Here is a 27,182-nt window from a genome sequence, read left to right as displayed (position 1 = left end):
GAATGCATAGAAAGTAAAAAGTATATCAAGAGAAGTTTAGATTTTCCAAGATTTAATCCATAACAAATCACCATATAATATTGTTGGTAAACCTATTAGTAGTCTGGAAATACTTTTGACTGTTTTTACAAACTTTTAAACATTTTGCTGGCTATAATCACAACTATTGTAAGAAACAATGTTCATATTTTGGAGCAAAATGGCCTAGTTACGTATGTATGTTTAATACTGTGGTATCAGAAAAAATTATTGAGAAATACTTAGAGAGGAATTAGGGATCTAATGTAACATACACTATTGCCTGTTTATGTGTCAGGAGAATAGAACAAGACAAAGTATCCACACACACTAAAATACCAATGAAAATCTAACGCATGAAGCAGAATATATATAAGAACAGTATAAACTACTTTTATGCATATTACATGATAAACAAAAAGTTGTTCAACGAACTACTGGCAAACTCTGGCCTATATTGTATGTCCCATGGCATGCCTCAATGTAGGATCTCACACATGTAGGATAGACTAGGATGTTCCAACTATGGCAGTTAATAACCTATTATACAATATTGCAAAAGTACTAACTAAGTGGTATTGTTGTTGGAAACATGGGAAGATTAATACGATAAAGCAATTACAGCAGGTTCTTAACCATGCACAATACAATGAAAATACGTTTAAATATAAATTAAAAACTTTAAAAATATTGGATCCCCTTTTGCGAGGCCGTTATTTATTTTTCTCCCAATCTTCTATCTTTTGTTTAAGTTGAAGATCTGGTTCCAGTTGTTCCATCGTGAGAGGGCTTCGATTGTATGGGTCGGTGGGGTCACTGTGTTTAAGGGTGAGTGGGTCAGTATGCTTATACATGGGTGAGGTGCTACAGTTAGGTATGCTAGAGGACATGGGATGAATAAATGTAACTTACTTATCCTCACATGGTGGGGCAACAACAGTCGTTATAATACAGGTGTTCTGTTTCATACACCTCGTGCCGCTTACGAGTTACCACGTATGTAACTTATTTATCCTCGCATGGCAGGGCAACAACAGTCGCTATAATACGGGTGTTCTGTTTCATACACCTCATGCCCGTTTACGAGTTACCACGTATGTAACTTATTTATCCTTGCATGGCGGGGCAACACCAGTCGTTATAATACGTGTGTTCTGTTTCATACACCTCGTGCCTGTTTACAAGTTACCACGTATGTAACTTTGTGGGTGATTGTTGTTTTAGACAACTCATAAAGGCAATTGATATTAAGTGTCTTGCCCGAGAACAAACAAACAGACATTGGTAGCAGCATCGAGCCTTGAACCCAGTATCCACTGGTTATAATCATTAACAAACCTGAGCAAATGCCTTGCAATGGTTGACCGATCCACCGTCTTCTTAGATGAAGGTAAGATGACGGGATCTCGCATCAAAGTTCCCATGATTGGATCAAAGAATTCATCGGGAGCATCCTGGAAGAGTTCTTCCTCCGTTTGCTCTTTGTTACCAAGCTCCTGGCAACAAGAGTTTAAATATTATAACAGGTGACGACATTTTGGGCAAAACATATACGCCTTTACACACAACTCGTAAACATCTTTATTACACCACTCAGTTTTTGGTTTGCTGCATATTTAGAAGCATGTATTCTGTTTTGCTGCAACGTGAATCATCCAAAACAATATAAGCGTTAGATCATAGCGACGTTTACCATGGATATTTAAACTTATGTTTTGCATGCTTATATTTATAACAAAGTAACAAAAGTTAAATTTCATTTAAATAAAAAATCAAACAGCTTCTATAAACAGGATTTTAAAAGTTCTAATACAAGAACTCCAGTAAAGTTTTGCAGCTTTTGAAAAAAGTGCCAAAAACAAATGTTTTTAAATTCACCAGAACCAAAGTAAATCATACCCTTTATATAATACTGTTATACTCACAGCAATCCTTAAAGATAAATTATGGATTTTCAAACTGAGTTCCAAACTATTTATCTTCCTAAGGACACGGAACGCTCTTGGGAAAAGATCAGGTTGGTAGGAACGTCCATCTTGTGCGACAGCGATGCAGAAAGTGTCGCCGTGTCTGATGGGTAAAATAGCTATGCTGTTAAACACTATAACTTTACTGCAAACAGAAAGCCTTGGTGTCTAGGGTCATAATATTGAACTTTATCACTTAATTGGGGCATCATATTTAATAGGTTGTGGGGTGTTTTTGGTATAAGACTAAAATTAATTGGAATGCGTTCTTGGCAACATGAAGCCATGATCGCTTGTCGTGTCACACATCTGGTGGTGATTTTTATTTATTTATAACATCATTGTAGGTGAATGTCGTATGTGTTCTTGGACAAGACACTTAATAACAAACCCTGATAATGTCTCGATAATTTGCAGACGCTGGTAAAATAAACTTATCATTTTACCACAATAGCAATTTTACCACAATAGCAATTTGATAGCAAGCAACAGCATCATATTAAACACTCACTGTAGTTGTGAATATATCCTACAAACTCCTTCCACCAACAATGCTGGTTTGAACGCACAGTGACTGAAATCTTTGACTTTCAACATGTTTTGTCTCGATCCAACCAAGTGCTGATGTCATGATGATGTCATAATTAATGAATAATAAAGATTATCATCAACAATTACAATACATGTGGTAATAAGGATAATTGTTTAAGGTAATATTTGTAAAATATGCCTAAAATTTTTACAAAATGTTCTCGCATTTTAAGTTTTTAACAATTACCAAGATTGTTTTATTGTCGTGGAGATACGGTTATATAGTGCTAAAAAAAATGTAACAAAAACAAAAAGAGAGAGATTCGTAGGAAATGTAATATTATTTTGAAATTTACCAATAAAATATGATTCAGCATATTTGCAATTCGATCGACCAACAAACTATGACACAGCAATTCTTGGACTTCCTCCATTTTGCTTAAGTAAGATAAAGCTTCGATTGTTTCGGCCGACATAACGTTGTAGAATCTGTTTGTTATATTGTGTTTGTTGGTATTAATAGTCGTGTATTGTAACACTGAGGATGGTTAAAGTTGATTAACTGAAACTGCACCATCCTCAGTGTTAGATGAGACAAGAGTGAGTGTTATATAAAGACCAGCTTGGTACTTGTAACACTGACTCTTGTCTAATCTAACACTGAGGATGGTTAAGATGATGCACCATCCTCAGTGTTTTTTTCTATATGGGTGAGGCCCAACAGCATGGCAAAGTACATAACATTTAATACATAGTTGGCCCATTACCCCAACACCCAGGATGCTACCATATGAACCTCACCAGATGCTGAAGTCTGTCGCTTCCCCAAAGGTAGGCCACAAGGGGTTTAATAGTGATGGATATGAGATCTTCCCTTGACAACTCAGCCAAGGTTAGAAGACTGGTATAGCATTCACATATGCTAAGCATATTCCCAGTATTATAAAAGGACAACATACACACAACCCCACCTAGCAGTTGCCACATATTGCTCAAGAATCTTCCCTTTCTCTTTTTTCTCCTCAGGAGGAAGTTGCTCCCACTCTCCCTCATCTCTCTCTTGCTCCTCAATCTTTATCTTCCCCATGTACTAACGTATGTACAATATTAGTTAACCAACCATATGATCCCGTGTGTGGCTTCCTGGGACCATAAAACTAAAATGTGTATACGGTAATATTTGTGCTTTTTGTGCTTTGAATTTCAGTTTTACACAGAAAAGATTTGTCAGACCACTGCTTTCAAAAGTTATTCACATAACAAAGTAATTAAATTTGTTGCAACCAAGGTTTTAAATCTCTCAACTACAAAATGCTGTTCAGTAAATTTAAAATATTTATCGAGCTTTAAGAATCCGACACTGCTATATGTTATCATGTACTATGAAAAAAACTTGAAACACTTTTATTGAGACTGCATTCTGGTATTCAGCCCTGGTTATACACCACATAATCACCATTATGATGTAATAATAACCTCTATTACTCACATTCATTGCTTCATCCATGAAATAAATGGAATCGTTGAGAAACAGATTGACGAACGTCAATAACAATGGAGGTTTAGCCGACTCTATGTTGGACACAGCTTTGATTGCGAGTTCCTGTTATGTAGGGTTGTGATATATGTGAGTGATTCTATTTTTGGGTGCAAGGTCCCTTTCAAGGACCTGGGATTGGGCCAGATCTGGCCCATTATTTTTGTCCCATTATTGAGACTGCATTCTGGTATCCAGCCCTGGTTATAATGGACATTGGGTTGGAGCAATGTCCGTTAGGTGTCTTGGCCAAGGACACATACACCGATCAGTGTTAGTACCGCCGATGAGCATCCAACCGGGTACCCTTTGCTTACGACGCAAGCGCATAAACCACTGAGCCACGACGCCAATTGGGACAAGATGATCATGTTTCAAACTTTGTAGAAAAGCGTATTCACAAAATTATATAACCATATCATAACAACTATAACAAAACGCAATTGTTAAAAATCTGATTGATTATAAAATCGGAATTTTAGGCGCTAACCATTCTTCTCCACAGTAATATATACAATATATATTATTTCTATAAACCCACCCGAATTGCCTCCTTCCCTTCCCCGCGTTCATCGTTCCATAGAAATCTTAATATTGGGTAAAGAGGTCGACGATTGTTGAATTTCTCCTCGAAACGATCGCGGTCATCTGGGTGGATTAAAGTGAAAAACGCGATAATGAATGTGGTGGTGAAGTTTATAAGCAGGAGGTGTAAGCCACCATGTATGGTGTGTAAGACCCGTGAATTAACTCCTTGGTCTCCCACCCCGAGGGCCAAGCATATACATCAAAGTGTACTAACTTGACAGTAAGCATGAGGTGTATGAATACATCACGTGTGTCTGGTGTATAAGAAGACACCAATGTTATAACTCGACAGTGAGCACGAGGTGTACGAATACATCACGTGTGTCTGGTGTATAAGAAGACACCAATGTTATAACTCGACAGCGGGCATGAGGTGTATAAATACACCATGTGTGTCTGGTGTATAAGAAGACACCTATGTTATAACTTGACATGAATACACCATGTGTGTCTGGTGTATAAGAAGACATCCATGTTATAGCTTGACAGCGGGCACGAGGTACAAACCTGTGAACTCGACATCAATAAACAGATGAATGACGCACGTAGTAAGATATTTCGAATGTTCGAACTCGGAGAAACTTTGTTTTCGTCGTTCAACTGTCGCGGTTGATTGCTCAGTTTCTAACGGCAACAAACCTTCCAACGCTTGACTAAACGTGGCTCGGAGATGAGGGTTCTGCATTCTGTGATGTCATAATGGGATTGTGTATTCCAAAATGTCAGTATTGTTTAAAATACGTAAGACTGGGCCATTTAACTGCAAGTAACCTTATATTTTTGGGACAGAATGGGAACTGGGTTGGAGCTCTTGTGTGAACATGAATAAAGGAATTCACTATCCCGAGCACTTCACTTTCGGACGTACCAGGGTGTTGGGGTAATGAGCCGAATTCCAGGTTTACAGAGACTTTAACCATACAAAATGAACCAAAAATAACGGTGTGTTACTATTTATAATTTTTCAAACAGTTACTACTGGTTTAAAAGTGTTGCCAGATATTTTTACCTCGACTTGTTCCCCATGTAGACAGCAATCAAAGAAATAAAAGTTGGAATAAATTTTTGCGAATCCTCCATTTGTTCGGGGTTTTCTCGGTTCAGATAAATCAGGAAATCAATCAAATTTTGGACGAGAAATTCTGAAAATATTTCAATGTTAAAATATATTTGGCAAATATGGAAATACTATTAAATATTTATACTATATTATTTTCTTCAATAAAACATAGAATTCTGTTACTTATAAATAAAATAATAAAAGTTATAATATATTATTCTGGTACTTCTACTAGCAGGCATAAATTAGTATTGCTCTCTTTCTGTTCCTCACTTTATTTGAATGCTTCATCTGCCATACCTGTTGTGGTGTCAAACCCAAGTTGAATAACAAAATAATTATGTTTTTATTAGGGCTGTGAATTTTCCCATTTTTTGTTCAACCGTTAAAATAATTAATAAACCGTATTTTCACGACTCTCATTGACCGCTGTTAATTGCTTAAAACTCGATCAGAATATTTGGATATTATGTGCTCAAAGTGTCCTGTCTTCCCCCACCCTACTATAATGATACTCTTTACGCCCCATGACGTCATGGTTCGGCTAACGACTTGAACTTTTCGTTTGCGGTTAACCGGTAATTTTTCCACAGCCCTAGTTTTTATGCCAGAGAAGTCAAAAGTAAACATTTATCATAAAACACAGTTTGCCCACCAATCTAACTTACCAGGAATGTAATACAATGGTGTTGGAGGTGTTTCTGACAGGGGAAGTTTGAACTCACACAGTTTCGTGCGGTCTTCTGTCAGTGCTACCTATGTACAAGCATGAATGGGGGTGAAATAAACAGCTACCATTGTGGACATTTGTCTTTGGGCAAGACACGTAATGGTAATTGCTAAAAAAGAAAAAAACATTGAGGTTCCTCGGCTTATCATTTTATTGCTTTATTTGCACAGACTTATGATGTCTTTTTAGGCGAAAAATATGTATCTTATGCAACACTATTCATTGGCCTTGATTTTTTGTTTGTTACATGTTTACTAGCACTCGCTCCTGAAATTCGTTATTTGTTTGTAAATACCTGTGTAAGGAATTGCGCTGTGGTTGCAAAGAACCTCGTGCAGTTATTCACAAAAGTTGGATTGTAGATTGTTGCTTTGGTGGATAGGAGGTTTGCTAAGGCTGTGGATGGGTGGGACAACATGGTAATATTACAAGGTATTGTGGGGCCTTGTTCTATATAGGGTTTCGTTCGTTTTTTGTAATTGACAAGTCTGTAACACACACACACACACATATGCTGCGTAAAACCCATTATGACAGCCCACAACATATAAAACCGTTTTACCCCAACCTACTATATAATAATGTTAAAATTTTTAACAGATCAAAAAACTTGATTTGGTGTTATCCATTACCTTTCTCAAATACTTGTTTAACTTCCGATTCCCCTTCAATCCCAGACGCCAAACTGTCCAAGTAAACCTCCCTCATTTTACTCAACATTTGGTTAAGTTTGTAAAGTTTCACCAATAACCTGTGTAATGGGTGGGATATGCTGTGCTATTTAGAATGATATTATATCTGTGTTGATTATTTCTATTCTATATGAGTGAGGTCCTACAGTGTGCCACTTCATGAAACCTGAAATTTAGACCAGAGTGGTCCATTACCCCAACATAGTATATGCACATTCTACTATATATGGGTGAGGTCCTACAGTGAGACATGCCATGGAACCTGGGGTTTAGGCCAGAGTTGGTTCATTTCCCCAACATTGTATATGCACATTCTATTCTATATGGGTGAGGCATGCCATAGGAGCTACGGTTTAAGCCAGAGTTGGCCAATTAATTCTGATATACAAATATATGATATCATAATAGTTAGTAGCATTAACGTTATTGGACATAATCAAAGAATTCTGTAATGTGTGTATTTGTAAGCTACGTTACGTTGGCCTTATATTTCAGATGCTGTTTTGTAACGACTAATATTGCCTCGCCCCCTCCCACAAGTATAAACAACATTTAACCATAAACATAGAAATAATATACCAACCCGTGAAGTCCGAGACAGAATGATCGGTGAGCCGCGAAGAAACATTCCGAGATAAAATTATAAGTTCCCGATAATTGTAATGTTGGCGGGTCTACTTCGGGTAATGAGAGAAAGCACGTCTCTTTATGGAGGCCTGGGGGTGTTTGGGGTTACATAAGCTCATATTTTGAATTTTTTACTGTATACTTATTAGACAACCCAATTGTGACCACTGAGTTGGATTTGTTAAGTGTCTTGCCCAAGAACACATGCGCCTACAGTGGCAGCATTTATTATGGTAGTTATGTAATGGCATATCATGGGCATAGATAGGGTGCATGGGAATGGGCATACGCAGCCAGAAAAAAATAAGGGGGGTTTTAATCAAAAAAAATTTCAAAAATAATTTTTTTTCAATTTTCCTTTTTTGGGTTTAAAAGGGGGGTGGCGACACCCTAAGCCCCCCTGGCTGCGTCACTGGGCATAGGCAGGGTGTACATAAGGCGGCATGACAACGTAGACTATTAAAACTGGGGCGACATCATATGTTTTAAGGCAATATTTAGCACATAATGTCACAATTTTCTTATAGTGTACGTGAAACAGAACACTCGTGTTATAACGTCTAAAGTTGCCCCTCCAAGGTGAGAATAAAATAAGTTACAATTATGCAGAAATAAACAATTAACTACAAAGTTACATAGTTGGTAACTCGTAATAAAATAAGATTAACAAACATTGGCATTAACATAGAAATCATATAAACCTCCTAAATGAACGTCTCTCTCCACTCTATCCTCGCAACCTGTGGCCGCACAATACGTCGGATCAATTTTAAGAAACTTATTCGACGACTTTGCATTTTCTGTGGATTGTAAAGTCATAATGGTTACTGTGACATCATGGTATTTATTAAAAAACAAGCAAAACATTTATAAACTACTTTATATGGCTATTTATTACAAGTCTACTGACAATTTATAACAGTACTAGCCTAATGTAATTCACATTCCATTTTGCTAGCTTTGGGTGTTATTTATCCTAATAAAGGCTTTGGTACAGCACATCCAATGGCGGTTAAGTAACATATTGGTGGAAGAGCTAAATCCTAACTATAACTGACCACAACAATTTATAAAAACAATAGTTGCGTAATGGCAGAGCACAAGCATATACCAATATGAGTTTTAAACATTCACGTCCAAGTTATAACGCTTTTGGATTTCATTTACCCTGATAAAAGCAACAAGAAAAGAACGTCAAAACATAGAAACAAAAACTCAATAAAGAATGAACGAACCTGATGAGTCCGCACAAAATGGAAGCGACAGACGCACCAACACTGACGATAAATTGATGAAAATCCCGTCAGTTGTGAACATACTTTTAGAGGGGTCAGCTCGCTCGTGTGTCCATAATTTTGCGCAAACTACAAGATATCTATGTTGGTGTGGCAGGAGGGGGTTAGGGGTAATTGTGATCTAAATATCAAGTTTGCAAACGGCGTGAGTATGACTCTTAAGGTAGCCAAATGCCTCGTCATCTAATTAGTGACGCGCATGAATGGATTAACGAGATTCCCGCTCTCACTATCTACTACCTAGCGAAACCACAGCCAAGGGAACGGGCTTGGCTGAATTAGCGTTTGCAGAACCTTATCAAGATAGAATATCACTTCGTGCAAGTGTTGGTTGGGGTAATCTTTATGGGGGAGCTTCTACAGTAGGGACAGCTAAGACAACTTAGATTTGTGCCAGAAATTGACCAAGACGGGAATTTTAAGCAAAATTTTGGGTAATGGGCCAAGTCTCTCCCATATAAAACAGAATGGTTTATTAAATGATTATTGTTAAAATAAACACATGCAGAAAGTTGTTGATAATGTTGATTGTTACTCACAAGCGTGTTGCGTCATCAAATCATTGATCCACGACAATAACTTGGTTCTACAACTTGGGTGACGGAGAATATTCCGGAACAAAACGTGGAGATGGGAGTGGAACTTATCCATGCACTAGGAGGTGGTAAAGAGTAAATATAAAACGTACATAGGCAACTAACTATTTAAAAAGCTGGGGAGGCAGGGATAGTTAGACACAAAATCCTGTAAAACAATTTGATTGCATTGTTTACTGATTAATGCAGCACAGGAATTTCCAGGGCCTACCTTGCCACCCCAGGTTTGGTGCCTATGGGAAGTGCAACAGCCAGGGGGGTTTCTGGGGTCGTGACTCCCCCCTTGTAAACCAAAAAAAAAAATTTTTTTTAAATTCAAAAAAAAATTTTTTTTTTTGATTAAACCCCTCTTCCCTTATTTTTTTCTAGCTGCGCCACTGCCTATGGGTATGTGAGTAACATGCGAGATATAACAACACAACATATACCTCATGCTTATGTTACTAACTACCAACCAACCATTTGAAGTCTTTCTTCTTCCCTCTCCACTCCACTTTGTTGTAATGTAGATATTTCATTGAAGAATGGATGAGTTGGTTTGTTGGGGTCAGTTACCAAGGATGATTTACCTGGGGTGGGTGGGTTGTAAGTTTAATGTGTCAATGCCTTATTGTGGGACACTACAGACACCTGGGGGCCAAACCTGGGGTGGCAAGGTAGGCAGGCCCCCCCTAAAATTTTCTGCATGACGTTAACTCGTAAAAATACAACCGAAAAGTTACATTTGTTTGATATTAATGCGTATGTAACTATTCCTGCCTCCCCTGTTTTGATAAATGTGCGGCGCCTATGACCTGGGATGTAGGTATATTACACCAACACCCAAGTTGCTGTTATCTATTATATGCATAGACGCAAAACCTGGGGTGGATATTGTTTGCAGTGCATTTAATAGTAAACATTACAACCAATAAGTTAGATTTGTTTCACAAGGGTGTGTTTAACTATCCCTGCTTTCACTGCATAGTAAACAGTCTAGTGTAAAGGTAACCTAAGGCCCGCGAGCTCATTTTGACCGGCCCGCGCACTGTTTCGTAAATTCCTTTACACATAACCCGTTATGAACAGTATATTGTTTATAAGCTCCAGCGAGGAGTTGCTTTTGTTTTTATAGTATCTCTCTCTAGTCCAGTCTGTTCACCATCACACAGACATGTTATCAGTTCGATTGCACACAAGCGCGTTTGTCTTTGTATATGCCTTCCGATAACATGGTATCATTATAACTGAAGTTGATATAAATTTGTGATTTGGCTCAGGCAATAAAAAAAGGTTGCCAACCCCTGGTCTAGTGCCCACTAGTAAACCACACTACTAAATAAATACCACACAATACTCACGAAACAACAGTCCTAGAATAGTTAACAAGCTTGTAGGTGTAAGTGGATTGTGTGGTATGCCTTTGTAAGTAAGAATGATGTTGGCAAATTCACTGATGGTGGAAAGTGAGGCAAGGACACCGACGGTGTGCATAAGGTCGGGCTCGGCAATGGTAGACTGTAATGTTGGGAAAATTTATTTAATGTAAAATTTGTTTTAAAAGAATATATATATACAAAGCCGTTGTTTGTTTTTTTATTTTTAACTGACTTGCATATTTTTGGAACAGGGGTGATATCATGTTGTAGCACCAGATTTTACCCTGTTGTTAGGTGTCTATACAAACAAGCAGAGCCAAAGTATATTGCATTCACCACATTAATCAATGAGGTTTCTTATGTTTGATGAGTGTAACTGCATTTTAACAATGTCAAATAATCTTAAAATTAAAAAATCAGTTGTAGGTAAACTTGAAGTGTAAGATTATGAATAAAACACAAAGCAATGGTTTTTATAAGCAAGTATTTTACACACAGCAATGGTATCTCACTCACCTCCTCTTGAGTTATTAATCGAACAATCTTCCTAAACATCGGGTCAAACAATCTTTGTATATCTGTCCCTTCAGACTTCAGTTGAAACACAACGTCTTTTAAACATTCAACGATGTTTGATTCTGTGGAAAAATACAAATAATTTTGATTCCATAAGCAACAAGCATTCATTGGGTGGTAATGTAGGTATGTAGCCCAACTTTAATGGAATAACTTTAGCCAAACAATGACAATTTGTAAAGCAATCAAAAAAACAAAATAATTTACTTTGTTTATAAATATTATTGTAGAGTTGTTCTTGTTGTAGCTGGTTCATTATTCCAAGAATCAATCGTTTCTCTGTGATATCTTTGCCTTCAAATATCTCTGGGGTAAGAATAGATGTGACGAGGGTACGTACGATGAGTTGATGACATTTGTGGAGGGTTGGTAGCAGTTGTGGGGGGGAAGTGGGTTTCTGTGGAGGGTAAGGGGTGATTTACATCATATATACCAGGTAATTCACTGATTCTCTAATACAGTGCTCTTCAACCCTGTTGCGGCGAACTCATGCACCCATGGCATATTTTGGTGCACCTTGTACACCGGTTAAAGAGAACTGGTCTAATACATTTATAGGTGCCTAACCTCCTTACTCCTAACATAGGTATACATGCATGTCTTGAAATAGATTATGACACCCTATGTATAAAATCGGGGCAGGCTATGCATAGTAGCGGGTAAATTGGTTATATTACATCAATTAAAAAACAAATAACATCATGACGTAAAGTGATGATACGTATAGTGGGAAGACTTTGATTTTCAAAAAAAATGGTAAAATTAAATTGACATTTTTACTGTAATAATATTTTCTAAGGTTAAACCACCACCCACCTCTGCTGCCAATCTCTGGTAAGAAGCGAATAAATACGAAACCGGATTCAATTCCGTTGCATCTTGATACGCTTGACTGGTTTTTGATATGTTACGAACCGACACAATGTTTTCTACTTCGTCTAATATGAGGCGTGAGAATAACATCTGTGATGTAACAATGCTGTTATTTAGTGAGCAAAGTGTAAAAGTCATAACTTCTATTCTGCATAAGTGAGGTCCTACAGCTTGGAACGCCATGGGATGTAGGCCAGAGTTGCCTGTTACCCCGACACCCAGGGGGCCAACTTTGGCCCATCCCAGGTCCCATGGCGTGCCTTGACACCCATACAACACAAAATAGACACACCTCAATTAATAAACAAAACATATACATACGTTTTCATAATACGGTAGATCGGGGAGTTCCCCTGCTTCATCCCCTTCCATTATAACAAGGCAGTTCAGTTCAGAATCTGAGGAAAAGATCAATATGATGTAAACGTCACCAATCCCCATGAAATTTGTCTTGAACCCGATAAATGGGAATCCTATGGCAACTTTCTTATACACTAGACACACATCAGAAATATAATGACCATCTTATTGATTTAAATACCAAATATAGAAACAAAGTTGAAATATTTACCATCTCTATGTTGGTTTGAAAAGAGAAAGATTCTTTCCAAAACATCGAGTGAATGGGAAGTGTCAGTGAGCATTTGTTCCTATAAATATAATGCAATTAAGATTAAGTTACACACGACAACATGCGTGTTATGGATTGGTGGGTAAAGCTCCTGCATCACAACAATGGATTTGATGACTGTGCTACCATTGTGAGCGTGTTATGTGTCTTTAATGGTAATTACTCCAACCCAGTGATCACTAATGGGTAGCCAAATTGTCTTTCATTTACAAACATAAAGTTACAACACACATAGTTGTCATACTAAAAATATAACTGCCACCAAGTAACACAACATAAATTTATATTTATCATTCTGAAAACGGTGGTAAAGATCATACTATTAAAACAACAAAGGGAAAGGAATCAACAATAAAGGACAGTCGTTAAAAACAAGCTATGGGTGAAATATAAACCATTTTTACCTCTTCATTTTCATTTTGATTAAGTTGGGAAAATTCCAACGCTTCTTCCACCGTTGGAAAAAGTAACGAAAACGGGTTGTTTTTCATTGAAGCGACCTCCATGTTTGTTCTCACAGTGACAACTTTCGCACAAACAAATTTGGATGACCTTGTGCTAAAAATATGAATGAATGAATGTAACTTACTTTATTCTCGCGTGGCCGGAAAATGACAGTCGTTATAACACGGGTTTAACACCTCTTGCCAGCTTACGAGTTACCATGTATGTTACTTTGTGGGTAATTATTTTTTTGGGGGATTTATTTTATTTTTTTATGTATGGCTGATAGTTTGGACAACCCATTAGTGACCACTGGGTTGAAGCAATTGTCGTTAAGTGTCTTGCCCAAGGACACATACGCCCACAATGGTAGCAGCGACGAGCCTTGAACCAATTACCTAATGGTTACAGGCAAGCGCGCTAACCACTACGCCACGGCGCCGGATATATAAACATAACTTTTTAACTTGACGTAGCGGGAAACGACAAACGTTATAACACGGGTGTTAACCTCTAACGTATTGCATATTTTATCAGAATCGATAAACAGTCAACGAATCTATTATTTCCATTTAAATTGTATACCTTCACTCTCCACAACAGTTAAAACGTGTAAGTTATGCAAATTAAAAAGAGGAACTAAAAATACCAACATTCTGGCAAAATAACAGCACATTGTTTACTTTCAGTGTTACCAGGTAAAATCTAAAAACAGCAAAGTTGGAATATACGATGGGGTGTAACAAACTTTAACATGTTGTACAATCTATTTTCTGTTGCAATCCAAACTTATTCAGTTACCAATATTACAATCATTTTATTAAAAGAGTATGTTTGTTGTGATTTTGACCGATGTCGTGTACCTTTACATGACTGACAAAGTTATGGGAGATTTATTGGGACAACCACAGATACAAATATGGGAAATAAAGAGCAAAGAAAAAGCAGACATAATAAAACGGCAGAAACAAAACACAACAGCAAAAAAACTCATATTAATACAATTTCATAAAAATATTGATTGAAACTATGATTACTACACGTTGATGTAAAACATAATGAAAATTTCATTTTGTTATCACTAATAAGAACCAATATATTGTCTCTTGGATCAAGGCTGTGGAAAGCTGCTGTTTCAATGTTAGAAAGATGAGCAGTGTTGCACAATCGCACAAACCAGTGTTGCACAATTACATTAGCAGTGTTGCGCAATCACATCATTCAGTGTTGTGCAATCAACCAGTGTTGCTTAATCAACCAGTGTTGACCGTTGTTGAATTCATTAAAAGTTCGTGAACAAAATGAACAAGTTGACTTCCCGATCGATCTTTTGGTAACTTTCGCGTCATGGAAAGCTAAAAATAAAGACTTTGTTTTAATTATTGACATCAAAAGTATGAAAGATGTGATACAATCTTTATATATATAAATAAGCCTGAAAAAATAAGTAAATATTAGTATAACATTATTTTGCCACCCTAATTGAGACAATACTGCATATTCTTGGAATGAATACTGAATTGAACATAAGAGACTTTTTATATTAACCATAAACAGGTTAAATGCATATTATTGTCACAATACTGAACACATAACCAAACAGCGGTTACATCATTTCTACCCTATGAAAATAACCTTTGAGTAAGTTACATAGATGACATAGATGGGTGTTTACCTTTATTTTATCAAGATAAGTCATCGTGCCTTTCCATAATTTACCAAACCCAATCAGGTCTGGTTGAGTTTTATGGAAATCAACCAACATTCTCTGGAATAGAAACAAGAAATATATAAAGTACAACAAATAAGTCGAGAGGAACACAGTCTCAAGCATCGTAACCAATATTCTCTGGTTTCAACGCAAGAAACTTAACCACTGCGCCACACTGTCACTATGCAGTTATATTCATGTATTAATATTAGTTAGAGAAGTACTCCAAAAGAGTTCTAACTTTCATACAAAATCAGTGAATAGATGTAAATTGCTTTATCCTCGTGGGGTTGAAAACGACAGTCGTTATAACATGGGTGTTCATATATCTCAAGTCAGGTGAAAATACAATCATTACCCAACTTTATATGCTTACTATCAATGGTCGGCATATTACAGAAAAACAAACTGAATCAGGAAGACTCATTTTCAGCATGAAGTAAAATAACCTAACAAATGTGAAAAGTGAAAATATAATTATTGTAAAGATAACAATGTTTGTTTATTAATTTATTATAAACCACAAACCACTCACCATCTCGGCAAGTAGATCTTGTTGTATTGCATGATCCTGCATCTCATTATAAACCAGCCTCATAGGCATCCCGTACCATACCTCCCCCTCGCTCACTTCTGGTGGGGGCGACACCCAGAACGCGCTGTATACTGACTCGGTGCGAGTTGCGTCTCGTACGTCAAACGGAGCTGGAATAATTGGTTTGAATGTCATTGTTGGAAATAGATTATGGAAACTGTCTTGGGTGAGAAATCATGTTGGTTCGCTTGTTATTGATACCAGGTTGGATAACGACACTGATAGGTGAGTGTCTTTGGGAAAAAATTTGAACTGGCATTGCTCCAACCCAGTGGTCACTAATAGGGTAATGAGACAAGCCTGGCCAAACCATATGTCAGATAACAATGACCTCACGTCCTCACCCATATAGAATCTTTATTATTAAATTGAGATTCCGTGTCTATTAACTGTTTCAGTACAAATCCTTAACCTGGGATCCAGATAGCAGCAGCCCACAAAGATCCAATCTTACAATATTTCCCATCTAATGAAACAGATACAACACAGTGTGTTGAACAAACATAGCAACTTACAACATATGAGTCCAATGGCTGGATGCGTTGCTGCCACCATTGCTTGCATTTCATGCTGGACATCTATGTCACGAATGGTTGGTTCTGATTGGCTGGTGGGGTGGGAATGATACCATCCTACACGGGTGAGGTTTCGTCGCATCATGTTTTGACTGATCTGGTGAATTTGGATTAGGACGATAAAATTAATTGAAACGAAGGGAAGGGGATTTAAGCTAATCTGGAAAATATGCTTCAGTGAGAACAGCACGTAAGTTTAATTGATGTCTTTAAACAAAGTAGCAAAAATCAAATTAATTAAAAGAAAAGAAAATTAGTAAATAAATTCCGTTTAGATTAACATATCATAAAAGCACCATGGGTGTTGGGGTAATGGGCCCAACCTTAATCCTCGGTCTCTAACAAAGATATCTCACCAATATAGATTAGGTTGAGGGTCACTGCTAAAAAACATAATATATATATGGCACAAAACACATGCACACATAAAAGTAACATATCACTTACCTCTTGTTCAACAACCATTGCATTATCTTGGTCACATAGTTTACATTTGCATGGAAATGCTTGGATGATGAACAAACCTGGTGAAATAATTGTAAGAAGTTGCTATGTTATCATTTGGTTGTAAAAAACAATCCATATACAGACAAGTATGGCATGTATGTACCATTTATAAATCTTCTTACAATTATTCATACACAACACTGTTCACTGTTTAATGCTAATGTTTACTGATTGTTTGGGACCTAAGTGTATCATGCCTTATCAACTTACATCGTTTGTTTGGGTCCCACTGCCCCCCAAGGTAACCCACAACCTCGCTAGTTGATAAATGACAATGGAAGTCAATCAATAGAAGGACAGATGACGACACAACAATAGAGAAAGGTTGGGGGTTCGTTTCATTAAAGTTTTCAAACTCGATCAGCGTGTTTGGGTCACTGTGGGAAAGATTGTTTAAATTGTGCTGGCTGCTATCTGGTGTTAAAGATAGAAGTTTCTAGGGGTGGTTACTCCAACCTAGTGGTCACTCATAGGTTTACCCCCCTGGGTGTTGGGGTGATGCACCAACTCTGCATAAAACTCAGGTCCTATGGCTTGCTCTGCTGTAAGAATGTTAAATATAGAACAGAGAATATATATACATGTTATAATTATGACATAGTGAGGACAATTATGTTATAACTCATCAGTGATCACATACTCACATAGTAGTCTGATGTTTCAACTCTGCATATTTCATGGATTGTCTTTCCCGTACCATCTTATTATCAAGCAACAAAGTATTTGCGTTACACTGGGCCATAAGCTCCTCATCAAAATTCTAAAAATAAAATATATCTTTATCTGATTTTTAAACATAAGAAATATGAATAGTGTATATATACATGGTATCTGTATGTAGGTACTTGAAGTGCAACCGCAGGGTTTAAAGCTCGTGCTGCTACTTTTAAAGTTATATGTGTTTTTCGGCAGACACTCAACAGACATGATTTGACCAGTGGTCACTAATGGGTTGTAATACCCTGGTTGTTGGGGATATGGGTCAACTTATCTATTCCAGGTCCCATGGCAAACCCTGCTGAAGGACCTAACCCATATTGAATATAACAACCATAACCACCAATAAACAAGATATCAATGAAACAACGACTCACAGCAGCGGGTGAATGAGTGGGAACGACTCCAGCATTTTTACGAAACCAATTTGCTTTCAATTTGTCAAGTTTCTTGCCCTGTGTGATATTATTGTTGGTGAATATGGTTGCGTAAGGAAAGATGGGTACTGTTAGCAGTTAGCAAATAATATTACATATTTTCTGTATTTTTAACAATTAACAACGCTAGTTTAGAGTCCTGAGCTTATGGGTATAAAATTCTGTAAATATTCTTTGTTTACTACCAAATGGGGCTGATACAATTGTATAAAAACATGAACCTATTTACCCGGTACCCCAGCTTACTATATCAAGTTTAAGAACACTTCAAAATAGAGTTAACATACAATGAGGTTCCCTGTATTTTATGACTATGAGGGCAACTACATTTTAACATTTTTTACCCTGCTGTTAGGTGTCTATACAAACAAGCAGAGCCAAAGTATATTGCATTCACCACATTAATCAATGAGGTTCCCTATGTTTGACAACTATGCTTCACCTTATACTTAACAGAGTTCCACCCACAGCCCGATTTCTTTGATGGATTAATCTTCTTCTTAATATGAGTTGCCCAAGTACTGGGGGAAGGAAATTGAACATTGTCCCATAAGATCTTTCCATTAGGTAGCAAGTCACCAAGGTATTTATGACTCTGGGAAAGTTAGATAAGTAAAATTTAGTAGGAAATTTAACTAGGTTTTATTTGGATAATGGGCCAACTCTGGCCAAAATTTAAGACCTGTATGACACCTATTTAATAGAATATCTAGAACTTTGTTTTTAGTTTATATGTTACCAAGACGGGCGGCATTTTCGGTAGCAGTGGTTGATTTACGCCAGAAATTATTTTATTATTTTACCAATCTTCATTATTGTATCTTGTTTGTTATAATATCAGAAAAAATAAATATATATATACTATTTATAAGATGCAATCTTTTTTGCGATTTGTGACAATAACAAGCAAACACAAATTATATAACTTATTGTTAAATAAAAACAAATCAACTAAACACACACCAGGTAATCAATGGATAACACTCCATTCCCTGGCTCTAACACTCCTTCTTGTACAAGAGTTTGTAACGTTACGCTACGTGAGGTACCACCTCTGCTGCTACGCGGGGATATATCCTGTTAATGGGAAGCACAAGTTGAATAAATGTAAATTATTTATCCTTGGGTGTTGTTGAGGGAAACCCCAAAGACAATAGCATGAGTGCTAAACTTTCTGTTTTACTTTAATGTGAGTGAGGTCAAAGGCATGGCACCTCGGATTTAGACCAAACTATTAGTGATTGGAACAATATCCATAACCATAAGTGCCTTGACCAAGGACACAACCACATATCAGTATCAAGAATGGAACCAGGTGTATCCTTCAGTTACAATGCAAGCACCTAACCACAACATACCAGTATAACTTTTGTATTAGTTACTGAATGCCACTTACTTTTCTGCTGCTGTTCGAATCCAAACTCTCCGTATCATCAGCATTTGAGTCGTCGTCTTCTTTTTCCACAGGTGTGGCTGGGGTGGCCATGGGTTTCTCTGGGTTAGGTGGGGGTTGGGGGGTGCCTGGGGGGTTGCTTGGGGGTGTGGGGTTTGCTGGGGGGTTAGTTACAGCAGGAGGCTCCATAGTATAAGCCTATATTTGGTTAGGTACAAAATCTGTAGGGAATACTTAAAAGGGTCACAATTAACTTCATCTATTTAAACTAATTATATTGCTAAACTAAAGAAATCACCTTGGGGACTTTTAACTTGTTATAATATACGGCGTTTATTTAAATATGAGACACTGTACTGCAGTTTGTAATAAAGTTTAATAATAACTAAATTGTGAAATTTGTGCTAACTTTCGTCAACTGCTCCAATTGCAAACTTCGAGAAATTCGACAACTTTCGTTAAACCCGCGTGTACTGCTTTATTCAAGACGTGTAAGCTACTATTGTGCAAAGAAAAATATAAAATATTTGAATAACTACCAATTGTGAAAAGAAGTTACTGTGTACTTTAATGTTTGGTGATAAAATAAGAAAAAAATCGCTATTTTGCTGAAATTTGCTCGACCAAAAATGCTGACTCATCTTAATGACGTCATTGAGAATTGGCGGGAAAGTAACAATGACGAAGCATTATACAAACTATTTTTTCTGAAAACCTAGGAGCGTAAATTGCCATATTCTATTTTAAACCGTCTTAACCCTGCTTTTGTTCAAGATATTGGTACACCAGTTTTATAAAACACTTATAAAAACTTTTTTGTGTGTTCTTCTGACACTAAAACATTACCTGTAGGTAGGCATTTTGTTAAATGCAATCAATATAAGATTAGTAGACATTCATAAAAACATGCTTTTTCAAATTGTGTAGCTAACTTTCACTGAAAAACAACACAGCAGTGCACCAATGAAACTTTTATTTAAAATATTTTAAAAACTAAACTTTTGAAACAAGAATATAATATTTTTCTACAAAATAAAGAATAAATTACAGTGTGATGTCATAAAGCGAAATGCTTTAGACAATAACAGTGTAGAAACATGATAATATCAAAAATAACCTATATCTTTTCACATGTGTTGTACCCAGAGACGGTCATACTTTTAAACCACAGGGGAGGCAGGAGCAATTAGACATGCATTCCTGTAAAACAAATCTTATTGGTTGTAATGTTTACTGATTAATGTAGTGTTGACATTTTCAGGGTAAACCTACCAACCCTGGTTTGGCACCTATAGTTGTACAAAATACAAAAACTTTTAGATTTCACTTTTCTCGTTAATGGTCGTCAGTTGCTCCAGGAATCCCCTTGTGGCCAATTTACCTCGTTTTCGAATATCCTGTTGTTGTGGCTCAGACGTTTTCTGGTGTTTTTTCGGAGAAGTTTTCCGAACTTCTTGTTTGACTGGAACTTGTTTTGATTCCTTTAGTTTCTGGACAAGTTTCTGAACTCTTAATCTCTCATGGAAGTGTTGGTTGATCATAGTAAGCTTAAACAAGTAAGACATCTCATTTAATGGTGGATAGTTACGTGTATGACAAGCATCAGATAGATTATCAATCGCCATGGTGATCCTTCCTAACTCACCAAGTTGTGCCCTACGTATGGTAGTTGTATCCCCTGCTTTCTGCTCAAGCCTCTGAACCCTTTGAGTCAGTTTCTCTTGATATTTCTGTAACTCTGCCATCTGGCTGTTAATAAGCAACCTCTGTTCTTCTCGTTCTTGCTTCATTTGCTCCAACTCACGATTGCCCTCCTCCATTTCTTCAGCAAGACGAAGGTTCTTTGTGATAAGCGCTTGGTGCGTTGCAGACAATCCTTCATATCGCTGTATAACGCTGTGGATCATATTTTCACCCGTCATCTCCAGGTAATTCTCCGGCAAAGCATCGATAACCTGCATCATATAATCTTCAAACTTCTTATGACTCTGCAGTTTCTTCACCAAATCTTCTTTATTCTTCCGAGCAAATTCCAACTCCCTCAAATAATCTTGAAGCTGCTTTGTCTTCAATTTATTATCTTTAACCTCGATCTGGTATTTCCTCAAAGCTCTTGATCTCTTTGCGTCATTATCTTTCAGGAATTTATCAAACTTCGCCACTCTCTCCTTGATCTTCTCCTGCCTCTTCCTCAAAAGATCCTCCTTGTTTTTATTCTTCTCCATCCTGATTCGAAACTCCTCCCGTTTCTCCGCCAGCTCCTTATCCACCACTTCCATCTCCACAGCTTTCCTCAGCAATGACGTCTTCTGCAACGTGTTGATTCCATTCTCCACAAGTTGGTCCGCGGTCTCCTGAACAACTGGGAATCGACGAATGTCATCATCTGTTGAAAACACAGGATTTTATTGCAACATTTCATAAGCGCCAAACAGGGTTAGCAAGTTGAGCAGGCTAACCATGGAATTATCTGCACTGCATTATTATATGAACAGTACAATCAATGAACATTAAAGTGAACTTTCTTCCATGGGGCATTTAGACAATACTTGAGCCATTAATGGGCGCCTTGCCCAAGAATACATATGCCAACAATGATAGCAGTAATGTGCCTCGAACTTTTCAATCTGGGCTAATTGCAGGCTTGCTTACTATTGTTCCATGAAGTCATACACATTGCAATAGCTTTAAAATTAACTGCAGTTTCATCAGCTATATTATAATAAAGCAAAGATAATATACGTATTTCAGCAGTTACCTTCCTCTGGGCGATCATTTAGTTGAGTAACAAATACATTTTTCTTCTGAGGTTCCAGATTAAGATGATACATTTCATTAGAAGTGGCAGTTAATGACATTTTGGTTCAAAATATAACTAAACCTGGAGTTAAGGTTGAATAATTAGGTTCATTTTAACAGTGTATAGTTACCTAAGAATTAAAAAGGGAGTAACTACAATAACTTTTGTATGCATGTGTAGTAAATAAACACTCAATTCTCAGAGTGTAATAGGTCAACTGTTCGCTATTGTGTTAACAATTGTATAACTTTGTATGGGTGAGGTTACATGTCATGTAAGGGGCTTGAGATGTAAGCCAGAATTGACCCATTACCCCAATATAAAACAAATCGTAATTACGTAGCAAGCTGAATTTAACATATTCAGTATAATTGTCAATTTTCTTTCTTTGGCTTATTGGACCTCGCATACATTACTATCATTGGTTTCCCAATCAAGGTATATCCATTAGTTGCTTGCAAAGCTTTAGTTGCAGAATCCACACTTGGCATCCCGATGAAGGCTTGTCCCTTCATCCTACCCTGCGTCATAACTCGAACATCAAACATCTTGGCTTCGTCTTCGTTGGAAAAATCAACAAAAGCCCCGAAAATAAACTTCATGTCTTTGTCCGTCGCTTTTTTCGGAAGGTTTTTAACATAAAGCCTGCATGACGGCTCCCCTAGTTTATAACCCTTAAACAAGGAATTATCAGATCTTTGTTTGGAGCTTAATCTCCCATCTTCGAGTTGTTTTTCAGTGATGAAATCAAACACAACATTAGTTTCAACCCCCTCCACTTTATTACCTTCTTGTGCTTCATTTTTAGAAGGAATTATTTTCCCGAAACCTTCAGAAGAACTTTCTGTGTTTGTTTCGTCAATTAAAACTTTTATTTTCAAAGGTACTTTCATTGAGATTGTTTTACGAACACCTGACACTTCACTTTCTTCAGGAAAGGCTGTAGATTTCGGTAGTAACACTTTGTCAATGTTATCCTGGTTTGAGAGGACGGTCTTTAACATTGATAACTTCCGCTTAGGAGATGTAGAAAGAACTTGGTTCGGTAATTTCCTCTTCTTTGATTTTCTTACTCGCTCTGGTGGTGGAATATCTAATTCCTTCCCGTTCTCTTCACTCTCGATCTCAGATTCTGATTCTGACATATCACACGGATCATGTTTGTCCAACTGTGCATCAAAAGAAACTTTGGTTTGGTCTCTAGGAATTCCGGAAAACTTTTCCTGCAAAATCGGTGGGATCATTGCAGTTGTGAAGGGAGGAAAGAGGTTCATTTTATTCATTAGGTGCAAGACTTGTGTGTAGAGCTTGGGCGTAGTAAGCAAGGCCCCGCATATATTAAGCAGAATATCTGCATTAGGTTCGGGGTATTTATATTTCAATTTAGGGTTTGTGTAATATTCGATTCCAAAATGTGGGGCAATAGGTGGCAGCCTTTTACAGTGTGCACATTTCTTTATTGGTTTTGCGTATTCTTTTTCACTGGCAACACTGGGTTTTGATGTTACAGATGTTTCTACTTCATCCATGGCTTGTAGTTTGTGGCAAGTTCTCGCATGTTCTGCTGACAATACATAACCAAGCACTTCCAACTGGTGGAGTCTTTTTATTGCACCACTAGCATGTTTTGTGTCTGAAAATGTCGCAAACGCAGCATTACGTAGCTGCCCCTTGCTTGACATGACTCTGACATCGTTTGCTCCAAAACATTTCAACAAATCTTGTTTTTCTTTCAAGCTCAACTCTGGTGGAAGGTGTTTAACTAAAACAATATTTGACAATTTCTTATCCGACATTTTGTGAAAGTTTAACCTTTAAAAGAAAATAGCAATCACATATTTAGCATGAAAGACATGTATAGTGTGTATACACCATTAATATTGGTACGATAAACTGTAAATTAGACCAATATTGGGTTCTAAACACAGATGAAAATAATTAACAAAATTAAACAACTCAAAATCAAGATCGGAAAAGTATAGAAACATCCAAAATTATAATTTCTAAACTGCATAAATGATACATGATGCCTTGGGACATCTATTTATAGTTTCAATGGCCTTGGATCAAATATTATTACGGCATTAGATGTACAACTTATCATTACAGGGTGAATGAAACACAAACTTTTGTCGACCCAGGGCCAAGTGTTCAGTAAAACATTAATTAGCAATAATTTAGGAACAGTTACAGCATGTATTGTATAAAACTGTATAATTATAATAAGTTTTTGAAATTTGTTGCACCACAAACAGTACCAAAGAATCTAAAGAATCCAACTGTGTAGTTATTCAAATGTTTGAAACAATGAACAGAGTTACAAAAGTAATGTTAACAACGCATGCTTCGCAAGTCATTATAAGTACACACATTTCTAATTTAGAAAACAGAAACTATGATCGACACAACCAATCCACACTACTACGCATACATAAGTGATTTGACATACCATTTGCATAATAAAACTATGAATAGGAACTTGGCAAAACTTCATAAAATTAACATTTGAAGAAATGAAACTTAATGCGGAAGTTTTGAACGAACGAAGTTTAAAAGGTGGTCGGTTGAAATATTTTCCACACGATGATGCTGTTGATCAGGGTGAACTTTGACCCCGTCCCTCCATTCCCATATTAGGCGTGAAGTGGAGCAAATGTCATAAGGTGCGTTGAAGTCTGGGGGGCATTCGAACACAGACTCGTTTGTTCGCATGTTGAAGAAATATTTACGGTTTTGTGAGCGACTGTATTCCATGGACCATGGGTCCTGAGATGTACGAACAAACACAATTCCACGAGGCACAAAACATAAATCACTGTTAGTGATCTCATAACATGGGCGAGGTATTGAACCACCACCCTTGACTGTTTTGAGCTTAAGTTGGGTAAATATCTTCCCAGCATCTTCTAACCTGAAGATTTCTTTAGTTCTCACAAGGTTCAGATGTTTACAACTCGGTTTACGAATTGCTTCAGCAAATATTGCAGCACTCTGCATTCTCTCTGCGTAGTTTAAAGCTCTCATATCATCACCAGCCAAGAAGAGAGCGTCCACAATATGAATTGTTGTCACTCTATGTTGGCCTTTTGATTCTCCTTTCAATTCTTGAGCAATTTCAACTTCAAGAATTGTATCACGAGGAATTAAACATTTAAGCTGAGTCAGGTTCAACCATCTCCTGTTGTTCTTGTTCCAAAGGAAGATATAAGAGCCTCCCATACTTACAAGTATACTGCTGTTCACAGAGGACACATAGCACTTGTAGTTAAACACACCTCTGATGGAACTCAACAAGTTATCACTTGTTAACATTTTGCTCTCACTATTAGCATGCGGCTCTTTTAGGCCGGTAAGTTTATAAAACAACGAAGAGACATCAGTTTTCTGTGGTGCAGATCTAACTCTATCTGGGACTTGCCATTTCTTTAAACATTCCAATCTAACTTGCGCTTGTTTGGTTTCTCTTAATGAACGGTCCTTGGTAAAGGCGTGAATCTTTGCAAGGCCTTTACATTGTTCTTTTGCAATGCTTTCATTTGATGTCTTCATGTAATTAAAGAACTCCTGATCACCAGTCAGTATCTCCAATGGCACAACAGCTTTTACATCTTGATTGACGCTAGACTTTTTGAATTCATTCATTTGATCGTTAATTTCAATCAAGTAGTTGAACAATTGTCGGTCTTCATCCCGATAACCTTGGCAGACTGCGTACCTTTCTGAGTTTGCTGGCCGACTTGTCACTGGTTTATAGATGGCCACGTTTTCAAACGCAATTCTAAGCAAGTAAATTAACCCATTTGAAAAAGGGGTGAAAAGATCAAATGTTTTCAACACAAAGTTCCCACCCACACGTAGTATGGACAACGCACACACAATCTGGCACATCAAAAGTTGTTTTGTCAGAATCTCTTGAATGTTTTCCTGACCCTCTACTGAAAAGCCTCCGTCAGCCATTACAAAATGAACGCCTTTTTCGTTTGTGTTGGTCAAAACAAAGTCTTGGAATTCCTCCAAATTACTTGTGTTCATTATATCTCCATTCCCATCTATTCCATTCACACCATAATGGGGCTCAAAAAACTCGGAATTCGCTGCAAAGAAATCGCCAAGTTTGAAGTCATTCGGTCCCTTCAATGTAAATCCAAATCCCTTAGCTCTCCACTTTTTCTTCCATAAAATATACTCCGAAAACCCACCAGGTCCAGCACAGACATCAGCAAAATATAAAATTTCATTATTCCCCAAACACTTTGGCTGTGTGAACATGAAATCCAATATCGAATCCATGTTAGCCATTTTCATCGCAGCTCTATTAAGGAATATCCCTCCACGTATAGTTTCATACGGGTTCGACCTCATCCTTGCTTTCCGCATCTCCTGTCCTTCTAAATCATCGAATATCGACTTACACTCCAACACCGTCTTTAACACCCCATTATCGCAGAACAAAGTCTCGTCATCAATAACCAACTTCTTCTTCCCAACATCTGCCCATGCTTCCATCTCTCCTTTCTCAGGCATCCCACCATCATATGGAGGAAACCAATCCACAACTTCTTCCGCACTTGGAGGTTTCTCATCCTCCCAATCGATCACAACATCCTTGTTCAAAGCTTTAATCTTCAACCCCAACCCCCTCCTCCCTCGCTGCTCCGATGCGGGCACAATATCCACCCTTCCCTGCTTTTCCCTCCCCAACCCCGTACCCGGCTGATATCCCATCTTTCTCATCATCTTATTCGCCACCGAGCTGTACATATCTAGTGGTTGAACGACTTCGTCCATTTTTCGTTTCACTGCTTTGCCTAGCCCACTGCATCCTGGGGAGTCTTCTGTTGAGGGACTGTCTTCTCCTGAAGAGGAAGAAGAGCTTGTTGAAGTTGAAGGATTATTTCTAAAACGATCTCCCATTATTCCTAAC

At 37.4% G+C, this 27,182-nt stretch overlaps 5 protein-coding genes across 5 annotated transcripts; all 5 read right to left on the bottom strand.

Annotated features, from left to right (window-relative positions):
• Positions 1-35: 35 nt before the first annotated feature.
• Positions 36-14,250, bottom strand: LOC149730548 (ubiquitin conjugation factor E4 A-like). The gene is made up of 26 exons (XM_089884643.1): positions 14,109-14,250; positions 13,484-13,637; positions 13,020-13,098; positions 12,770-12,846; positions 12,392-12,538; positions 11,783-11,972; positions 11,516-11,637; positions 10,982-11,138; positions 10,101-10,210; positions 9,585-9,699; positions 8,986-9,114; positions 8,452-8,550; positions 7,707-7,839; positions 7,064-7,182; positions 6,727-6,827; positions 6,370-6,457; positions 5,651-5,783; positions 5,149-5,327; positions 4,595-4,701; positions 4,006-4,119; positions 3,488-3,606; positions 2,873-3,005; positions 2,497-2,606; positions 1,944-2,088; positions 1,357-1,514; positions 36-834 (listed from the first exon to the last, which is right to left on the bottom strand). Exons 2-26 carry the CDS (start codon positions 13,583-13,585, stop codon positions 732-734), a joined length of 3,069 nt encoding a protein of 1,022 aa, XP_089740769.1. The 5' UTR covers positions 13,586-13,637; positions 14,109-14,250; the 3' UTR covers positions 36-731.
• Positions 14,251-14,400: 150 nt separating this feature from the next.
• On the bottom strand, positions 14,401-19,740 carry LOC149730547 (MPN domain-containing protein-like). The gene is made up of 11 exons (XM_089884672.1): positions 19,462-19,740; positions 19,029-19,142; positions 18,508-18,660; positions 18,006-18,083; positions 17,556-17,671; positions 17,122-17,288; positions 16,852-16,928; positions 16,345-16,501; positions 15,770-15,939; positions 15,199-15,291; positions 14,401-14,878 (listed from the first exon to the last, which is right to left on the bottom strand). The coding sequence occupies exons 1-11, from the start codon at positions 19,645-19,647 to the stop codon at positions 14,777-14,779; spliced, it is 1,413 nt and encodes a 470-aa protein (XP_089740798.1). The 5' UTR covers positions 19,648-19,740; the 3' UTR covers positions 14,401-14,776.
• A 674-nt stretch (positions 19,741-20,414) lies between these two features.
• LOC149730546 (coiled-coil domain-containing protein 42 homolog) lies at positions 20,415-22,357 on the bottom strand. Its single transcript, XM_089884675.1, has 2 exons — positions 22,217-22,357; positions 20,415-21,844 (listed from the first exon to the last, which is right to left on the bottom strand). Exons 1-2 carry the CDS (start codon positions 22,314-22,316, stop codon positions 20,775-20,777), a joined length of 1,170 nt encoding a protein of 389 aa, XP_089740801.1. The 5' UTR covers positions 22,317-22,357; the 3' UTR covers positions 20,415-20,774.
• On the bottom strand, positions 22,340-24,059 carry LOC149730545 (RNA-binding region-containing protein 3-like). The gene has a single exon (XM_089884671.1). The coding sequence runs from the start codon at positions 24,052-24,054 to the stop codon at positions 22,633-22,635; it is 1,422 nt and encodes a 473-aa protein (XP_089740797.1). The 5' UTR covers positions 24,055-24,059; the 3' UTR covers positions 22,340-22,632.
• Positions 24,060-24,070: 11 nt separating this feature from the next.
• Positions 24,071-27,172, bottom strand: LOC149730544 (cap-specific mRNA (nucleoside-2'-O-)-methyltransferase 1-like). Its single transcript, XM_089884644.1, has one exon. It carries the CDS (start codon positions 27,170-27,172, stop codon positions 24,779-24,781), a length of 2,394 nt encoding a protein of 797 aa, XP_089740770.1. The 3' UTR covers positions 24,071-24,778.
• Between the last annotated feature and the right edge of the window lie 10 nt (positions 27,173-27,182).

This window comes from Ciona robusta, chromosome 9 (genome assembly GCF_009617815.1).
Source record: "Ciona robusta chromosome 9, ASM961781v2".
Classification (NCBI taxonomy): Eukaryota; Metazoa; Chordata; class Ascidiacea; order Phlebobranchia; family Cionidae; genus Ciona; species Ciona robusta.
This window is presented reverse-complemented; position numbering and strand designations above follow the sequence as displayed.